We start from the raw sequence: 9,600 nt of genomic DNA, 5'->3' as shown, positions 1-9,600 counted from the left end.
ATGTCGTGTTCAAGTGAAATGACACCTGCACTACCAGCATTAGCTTTAGTAGCAAACTGTTGTGCAACATCTCCGCGTGCTGCAGTATCTTGTGGATCCACATTCCACTCGACAATCGTGAGTCCCAAGTTGGTTAGTACTGTACGTACACGATCATCAATATCACCATAGGGAGGACGCACAAACGCAGGCGTAACTCCAATCACGGTCTTGACTGCCATGATAGTATAAGTGATTTCAGCAATGATTTGCTCATTTGATACAGTCGACAGATATGGATGACTCCATGTATGAATGCCGATATGGTGTCCTGCTTGGTATGTTCTTAATAAAACATCTGGTCGTTCCAGCACACGAGATCCAATAACAAAAAACGTTGCTGTTGTCTTTCGCTTGGCAAGTTCGCCAAGAAGATCGTCAGTCAATGGGCTAATGTAAATAACAAATCAGTAACAAATCAGTAACACGTTAGTCATGCTACTTGGCACGATACTTGAAATTGATATACATACCCAGGTCCATCGTCATATGTCAGTCCCCATTGATTTTGTTGAGGACACGTAGTAACATCTTTGGACCAGTCCGTCACAGTCAATGGAACAGTACCGACAGGAATTGATGGCACATTTGATAAAACATTGGAACCCCAAGCAGCGTTGGCAGGAGCAAGCTTATCCATGGGTGGATAATCTGCTTGATTGGGAGTACCAGCAAAAACTGAAAGTGGAATCGAAACTCCAAGAGAGAATACTAGCAGAGAAAGCATTTTGGATTTAAATGGTATTGATAAAAGTAATGAACAAGAAGCACGCTTGATAGATATGTTGCAAAGTACAGATTAATCGATGGATCCGAGTGAACAAATCGATATCTATTGTTGAGAAAACATCCTGATATTTATAGATGACCATGTTAGATTGGCCGCAGTGATACGATGAAACTTTAGACGGAGTTTGCTGTAGCGCATGCAGTTGGCAAAGTTTCAGTAATCAAGCAACATTAGACTGTTGCCAGTTGATGTTTCGTGTACTTTTGCTTTGCAGAGTCGCTGCTTCAAGTCATTGCGTCAACACATGTCTGTTCTAACGTGGCGCACACAAAAGTGTTGCATCATTTGGCTCATTTGCATAGCCAATATACAATAACCAGGCGCGAGAACATGTGAGTAGAATGACAGTAAAAGCATTGCCAGCTAATACATTATGATTCAGTGGCTCACTAAAATTAGCCAAATACAATCAGGCTTTGTAAATGTTATTACGTCATGCGCCAGTACTCGAAACGCACTCATACGTGGTTTGGTTTGTGTATTCACTTATTGTGATGGCCATGTTTGAATTTTGGCAATAAATGGTTTTATCAAACGCTTGGAATTGCATATGCAGAGTCGCTTTTTATGGACACTAGGGCCATAAATATTGACAGGGTTCCAACACTGCCCATCAGTTGATGTTACAGTATGATCAAAGTTTGAACCCCTATGTAGATAGACAATGCAAATAAACTTTACCAAGAATATGGACAATTTCTTTTATTTATGATTGGTTATACAATATTGGTAATCAAGTGGAACTTGAGCTGCTCCAAAGGTAAAATAATATTGTATTAAACACATCATTGATGTGCGTATATTCCGCAGTGTTAGATGCCCCTTCACGAGAAAGCGAGAATATTTCAATAGAAGTTGTATGGTTCGCAGACAGCCCAACGGCAAAACGAATCATATAGTCTGAATCGTATGGGTTAATAATCAGTATATGCTGAGGACCATGGGCCGAACATGCAGGAAGCATCCGGACTTGTTTGGCATATGTGGCGGACAAGTGGTCAACTATACCGGCCCATTGAAGTCGGGGGTCTTCCAAGAGATGCTTGATATTTAGATCAATAGTTGATAGATTACGCGAGTTGATGGCAGTTTTTTCAAGAAAAAGTCGTGTCCATTCCGGAGTCTGGGTTTCTCGAACATCTACCATGCTACCAGAATCGGGAGTAGGAGTATTCGAACATGACTTGGCAGAAAGCAGCTGTGTCCAAAGTGAGTCTCGACCAAAGTATTTAGATGCCTTTTAGTGCCACAAGAATACCAGCATATGTAAAAGTTAGTATATCGTATTCAATATACAACCCAACAGGACACATCGATGCAAGATAAAAAGCAGTCCATCACATTAAATATGCTAGAAAACTCACTTTATCAACTAGAATTTCAATACGTTTCTCAGTATTTTTAGCAATGTCATGCAGGTAGTACCCATCAGCAATATACTCGCGCATCGGATCTTCGACAATAGCCTGCTCCATGATATTGCTCTTGTCAATTTCAAACAGTGGAAATTTCGACACGTTGTTGACAATTAGCAAAAAGTATTCAATCTCAAAGTGTGTGGTGGAAAGTATTGTGTCGCTGGCCGATGAGGTGCAAGGTTCTAGAGCACTTTTAGTAGATGGGCTGGCAGAAGACATGCTGTTTTTAATATCAATGCTAATAGGGCTGCTTGTCGAAGCAAGACCATCGTCTGAAACCGCACTCGCGTTGCTTTGAGATAAAGTCGAAGCAGGTGCAGGACAAATAATTATAGTATACAATTGTTTATCGCCAAACGAAACAAGATCTGGCGGAACAACAACTGGTAGCATGCCAGGAATATTGAAAGATGCGTCTGACGTGGTGAGCCAGCACGCAGTCGTCACATCGTTGTACATAAGAGGGTGGAAATTATATGTTTGTGGGTTCTTGAGAATGTATTTGAACAATAGCGCAGATGAATCGTCTTCAGAAAGTTTGATTTTTTTGCTCACAATTCTATTGCGGGAGTATCTGGGTTTGCGAGGATTGAGAATGACAAAACTTCGTAAAACCGAAAGAAGATCAAATGGCAAGGTTTTGAAATGTGTAAATAGTTTCTCCTGAAAGTATCGTAAATGAAAGTCGTACGAAACTAAAAACGTGAAAATTTAGAGCCATCAAAATCAAAACTAAACCGTGTAAACATAATAAAGGCATTTAAATCCAAAGCTTACATGAAACAATATGCGACTGAGTTTTTAATTTGTTACACTGCTTTTCAAACGCAGACTCGTCGGTTTCAAAAGAATGTTGTGGCGAATCCGTTTGGTACTTGAAAGAAAGAACATTGATGGTTGCAAAATACATAAAGAAATCACATTGAACAATAATAACACCCAAAGAAAAAAACTGCGTCAAGAACATTGAAGGTGCATCAATACTGAAATTAGGAGCAACACTAAACTTTCCACCATGTTGTGACAATTCGATGCTGGTCGCAAGATCTGGTGAAACTCTTTCCATACCGAGCACTTCTAAATAAGAAACGTAGTCCATCAAAAGATCATTAATCATGGTCTTGTACCATCCAACAGTTTCAAGACTCTGGCCCTCAATGTTGATGCGCGTGGATATATGTTTTGGATCAATGATTTTAAGAATGTTTGGGTCGTCTAACCGTGTTGCACATTGAATCTCATCCCATTTTTTCATTAGCTCGGAGCGATACTCTGAAAAAAATATTGGCGCAGATGCACTGTGAATCAACTGAATTGTGCGTAAAACTTCAGACATTTCTGTCAATGATAAAGCGTTTCCGCTGCCATTGCTATCGGACTCTTGTTGATAAAGATTGCCGTTTGAACGAATTCTTACAGTACCATGCAGATTCAAATGCCCGTGGTTTTTGGCATACTGATGCTGTATAGATCCGGTTCCGCGCAGTAGTGATACAAAAGAGTTTGATCCATTGGAAGAATATTCCATCGAAACGCCTTGGCCAAGCTGACCACTACCATGCGATAATGGATACTTGCCATATCTAAAAAACAGTTCAAGAAAATCAACAATCTGTCTCTGAAGATCGTCGGCATCAAAGCTACCAATATGGTAAATAAAGTCAAGTAGTCTAAACCGACGCTCTGGTCTTGAAAGTGCAGAATTCTCATGTACTCTAGCAGAAGCCTCGGCAGTGCTATACCGCTTTTCTCCAAACTCGGTAATGCGCGCTCGATCCTGTTCAATATGTAACCCCATATATTTCAGCTTGCGTGTTTGAAACTGATATCGAATCTTGCACAAATTAAGTAGCTTGAGCGTCCGTAAAAACACTCGCTCACTTTCAATCTTTTTCCAATTGTAAGAGAAAACATTGACAGACTCTGTAGCCATGGTAACAACAATAAATGAACAGCGTTTCCCATAAATAGGGAAATAAGGCAAAAAGCTGTCACCAAACATGCACACCTCGTCTAGCTCGTTTAAAAGTCGCGATGCACGATTTGTAGACAAAAGTGACTCTGATGTAGAGCTTGAAACAGACCCAGCATCGTCTCCATTAAAGCTCTGATGAGTGTGGTTTAACCCAGAAAAACTACCAAGACTATCGCGATCTTTGTCTTGAAAAGCAGAGGATGTTGACCCAGTAGAACAAGGAATGGGAATCGTGTTGGGTGTGGATAAATTATCGCATGCAAAATTGACTGCAGCGACAATAATATATTCTTGAGTATGTTCTGTATTTTTTGGCTTTTCACCAGGCTCTCCACCTTGCGAATGAGTATTCACCTCGACTGAAGAAAACAAAGGCGTTTGGACATAGGATTGCTCAAATATGTCTAGGAAATTTTCGTGTGGAAGTGTTGATGTGATATACATGAGGTCACCGCCTGAACTATTTCGAGAAAACAAATACAGCTGAAGTCCTTCTTCCTGAAGCACATCCAACATGCCTGTAGCAACAGTATTTAACGGCAGTTTTGTCAGCACCTTGAATGCCTGAACAACAGGATTGCCTGCTAAAGTAGCCGTGTGCAACATTTTTGGAAGAACCACTAATGGTGTATTGTAATGTACAATATTAATCGAGTCCGGAGATGGTTTTAGTAAGTCTACATTATGATATATACTTGTAGATAGATTTGAATTTCCGACAGCTACAGATGAGAATGCAGTACACGGTATGGAAGACGAGGTAGTGGGTGAAGTAATAATTATCTTGGCTGGAGTTGTCATATCTATCATTGACGTGCTGAAATTTGATACAGGTGCAGTTATAGGCACTGGTATGGTATTATCAGTTTTGATTGGTGCTACACCTGGATGGGCTGAACATGCACTGGTGGAAATAGAAGTATTTGCCACAGATACGGATGAAGAGCGGATCCCTGAAGATTGTAATGACACGCTCTCGTGCGGTGGTAGTTGTGCCCAGTCTGTGCTTCTAAAATAACTTTCAATCGCGTAATCATTCGATGTGGTTGTAAACTGTTTGCCGATTTTATCCATTAGTGCTTGAACATTAATTGAACCTTGTGTCCATATCTGTACCACGATTTTAAATCCAAGCCAACACATGGCAAGCTCCTCTGTATCAGGAACCGAGGCCAAAAAATTATCCAGATCAATATGTTTTGACGACTGTAATGTGCTCACATCGTGTGTTGGATACATAATATGTCCGTCTGGCGAAATAGGTGTAAGACATACTGCAGCAATGCCATCTCCAACAAGTGCTTCCAGTGTTGTATTAATCCGTGATGGAACAGAGTTGTATAAAAAGGAAAAGTCACCAATGTGAAACTCGTTAACTGCATTTCTAATTACATGAGCAGCGTTAGTCAAAAACAAAAGCCGTAGTGGTCAAAATCGACCCAACTATAGTATCAAATGAGTGAATACCTTGTATACTGATCGGATACCGACTGTCGAAAAAAATTACTATAATGCTGTACCAGCAAACCAGCAACATCTGATCCATTAAAAGGATGCAGAAATGTCAACAGACTCTGTCTTAAAAGCAGCATAAATAAATGAGGGTTCTCTAATTCAACCGGCAACTGGTAATACTTTGTGCAGACTGGATCGACATTTTTAGCTATTGGCATAATAAACTCAACATCTGCGGGCGTAAGTTTAGTTGAGTAGTTGCGAGCTAAAAATGTGCCAATAATTGTCTGGGTTAACCCATGTAGCTTGGATTTGATCATTTTGACAAACTCCTGCACTATTTCTTGGTCAGGCTGATCTACTCCGTAAACAAACATGTACAAAAATTGTTCTTGACCTTGCAATCGCGATACATCCGTCAAAGTGGGTTTAGTAGTGTGATCGGTCAAACTGGGGCTTGGTATGGTATCTCCAAACGTAGTGCTTGAAATGATATTTTTAACTGGAAGTAAACTATTTGAATTGGCAGATTTAACACGTTCAAATATCGAAATCGGTTTGAGTCGATTGGAAAATGACGACAGTGTACCAGCACTATCACTGCCTGCAGTCGTATTGCCAGCAAGTATTCCCGTGTCATTCGACTGTATTCTCATATAAAATACAGATGTTTTGGTTGAAAATACAAATAAATCCTTGTGATTATGCATGGCTAGATTTGCAACTGACATGACAATCGCAGAAATTGCTTTAGAGTAAGATACGCGCCAATGAAGTGGAAATTTATGCCAGTATACTAAAGGACATGCAAAATGGCCAGCAGAAAACTTGTCCTTGTTGAATAGATCAACTGGCACTGCAGTGGAAACAGTCGAACTTGACTGTGGATTAGACGTATCTTTTTTGTCCATCACACTGGACTCAGAAGCAGCAATTAAAAAATCGCTTGCTATCCGAGTCTCATTTAAATCATGCAATAGTTTCAAACGATTTGCTCGAATAGCGCATTCAGACACCACAGATTCAATATGCCGTACAATCTCAACTCTTTCTGTAATGCTAAGAAACTCACAATAAAAGTACAAGTGCACTTCATGCAGTTTGGGCACAATAAATGCCCAATATTTACGTGGCAATCCTCCAGAAGAACTATACTGCACATCAAGCAGATAGTAACTCTCGCCAATTTGATGCAAATCCATTTGGGAACAATTGAAAAGTGTGATATTTGACCGGAAAAGCCCTAAACAAACACCTGGATCTACAAAAGCAACATTGATTCTCAAGTGAACCGAATCTGCCTCCAGTATAGTTTCAATATTGGCTGAAGAACGAGAAAGTTCCGTTCCACTGCCATTATGCCTTGTACGAATAAGACTTGCTGCAGAATACAGTGTTGATGAGCTTGGATGTGATCCATCATGAATTAGCATACTACGAAGAATACGTTCTCTGGTCAAATTCTCAATATCATTGCGAAGTGAAATGACAGAGTTGCGCATATCATCAGACAAATTTGCCGATTCCAGACCAGTCAACGGCGTATTCGCGGTTTCCAAACACTGTGTATCCTGATCCAGTGTAACTGACTGCTGTGGCGTATTTGGAGTTTTTAGAGTCCAGCAATTGATACATAACTTTGCTGAAGAAACACTATTTTCCCATAAATCTGTATGTGTTTTGCTGGCTTCTATAGAGCAGGTATCTGCATAAGACGCACCATCAAGGTATGACACTTCGCTAGGCGAATAGTCTACAGGCGATCCCGACTCAGCCATGGATGTCGATTCCATTATATTTAAAATATCTAACGGATAATGCAACGGAAGTGCATGAAGAGCTTGTTTAAAAACAATCTTGGAACCTCGCTGAAATTGGCATTCAATATTTACAAACAGTGGTGTATCAGCAGTTAAAACGAGCGACCTGTATTCCTCAAATAACTCTGATGTATCAATTTGCGTAATGGGGCGTCTGCTTGTTTTTGAAGATGTTGATTGAAAATCATCAGATCTTTGAGAAGAATCAACATCAACTTCTTGATGAGTTGGCGACCGTTGTAACCCAGTAGGCCTGAAAAACAAAAGTTGGGACGCGAACTCGGACACAGATCGCTCCACAAGAGGCTCAAACTGTCGAAGTAAAATTTTACGATATGCCAAATCTACAACTTCATCTTCACTGTTTGGCGTTCTAGCAGTAGAAATAAACCAAAAAATTGTAAAATTAGACTATTTTTTCGATTCAACACCAATATTTTTTAAACCGGACTTTTATCAATCAAGTTTTAAAATTTTACCTTGAAACTTTATCCTCATTGGTAAGCACAGCAAAAATATCCAACAAAGGAGTAATATCAACAACAAGCGTAGTTTTTTCAAACACTCTAAATGCTCGAATGATGTCTTTTTCTGTAGCTTTTGCGCCTTGCATAAGTGAAAGAAACAGGGTCTTGGAAAATGCAGTTGAGAATGATTCATTTACAATGGTGTAAAAAGCATGGCCCTCGGGTGATAAAGTTGCTGATCCGATTGCTTGCTGTGCAGTATAGCCACTCTGACATTCTTCACCATCCGCAGAATCTACTGTTGATGCACGATGGTGAAGTAACTCTGATGGTATGGTATTCAAGACACTTTCTGCATCAGATGCAGGCACATCTAATCGCGTATAATCATGTTTCTCTGCTACTTTGTGCTTCCCACCACTTGATAGAATAAAGCCTTGGGGGAGTCGAACAAATCTTCCAACATCGTCACATTGAAGTTGAGCTACACACCAAGGCATTGCCGGCTTGGTATACGACAAAAGTTTTTGAGTGGGTATTTGCTGTGATAACAGTAATGATTCAGTCGTTTTGGTAGTCTGTACACATTCGAATAAACTGATGGAAAAGTAATGAATCTCTGTTGAACTGGATATTGGCCCTGAAAAAAACATATCAGTAGCAGTCGAAACAGAGCCTTGGTTTACCTGTGCCAACGAACCAGGATTTAATGGATCGTATATATGAAGCACAGCAAATATCAACCGATCTGGACTAAGATACTTGATATAGCAAACAGACTCTTCCAATTTTCTAATCAAAAACACTGATCCGTGAATAAACTGCTTGTGAATAGCTGTGCGCATTATCTCAAGAAGATCTGGCTGAATGCATGCACGGGAGTTTAAACCACCGGATGCATCAAAGGGCCATTTGAGCGCAACATCCGTTATCTGTAGCAATGATTTGGCTAAAAACCCATACAACACAGTGTTCGATCTTGCAGTTTGAGTCATATCGCTGGTTATCACAGATATTGGGATAGGACATCCATCGGTTAGCAATTCGCCATCATCAAGTATTCCGCCCAAAGCAGTGATGTTTCGAGAATTAAGCAAAGACCCAATGCAATAGCTATCATGTATCGATCCATGAGGCTCGCACCAATCCAATGGAATAGCAGCAAGATCATTAAACTCGAGAGTAGGATTACTCGGTACACATATTCCATTCACGGTTGGGTCTTCATCGCAACCGTCATCAATGGAAAGAACGTGATACACACACATTACAAACGAGGAATTGTATAATAGTGCAGGCAGATAGAACTGGGTTGGCACAATCTGACTGTGGTTGGGATCGTGTGCACTTTGCAATCCATTAACTGTGGTATCATCAAGCAGTTTGCGCTCAAGTACAATACCGTTTCTTAGCTCTTGCACATATTCAAATACAAAAATACGCCCTAGCAAATTTCGATCCTATCAAATAAAACAAGAAAGCTTAGCTAAATACTCGTGCAAATGCGATTCAACAATCAACACTAACCTGATTACCAATACACTTGACAAAATTTTCATAATATTCACTGTAGACTTCCTCACCAGATATAGAGCTATCATGAACCATAACAAGAGGCTCAACCCACAATTCGGTA

At 40.1% G+C, this 9,600-nt stretch overlaps 1 protein-coding gene across 1 annotated transcript; it reads right to left on the bottom strand.

Moving 5' to 3' along the window:
* BATDEDRAFT_7215 (uncharacterized protein) lies at nt 1-568 on the bottom strand (the record flags this gene model as incomplete). The annotated part of the gene is made up of 2 exons (XM_006683214.1): nt 1-429; nt 513-568. Coding segments are annotated over 2 exons (485 nt in total), but the record flags the coding sequence as incomplete, so codon positions are not given.
* Between the last annotated feature and the right edge of the window lie 9,032 nt (nt 569-9,600).

The sequence above is a fragment of the Batrachochytrium dendrobatidis genome (assembly GCF_000203795.2).
Source record: "Batrachochytrium dendrobatidis JAM81 unplaced genomic scaffold BATDEscaffold_50, whole genome shotgun sequence".
Classification (NCBI taxonomy): domain Eukaryota; kingdom Fungi; phylum Chytridiomycota; class Chytridiomycetes; order Rhizophydiales; genus Batrachochytrium; species Batrachochytrium dendrobatidis.
Note: the sequence above shows the minus strand (reverse complement) of the source record. Positions and strands in the feature narration are given on the sequence as shown.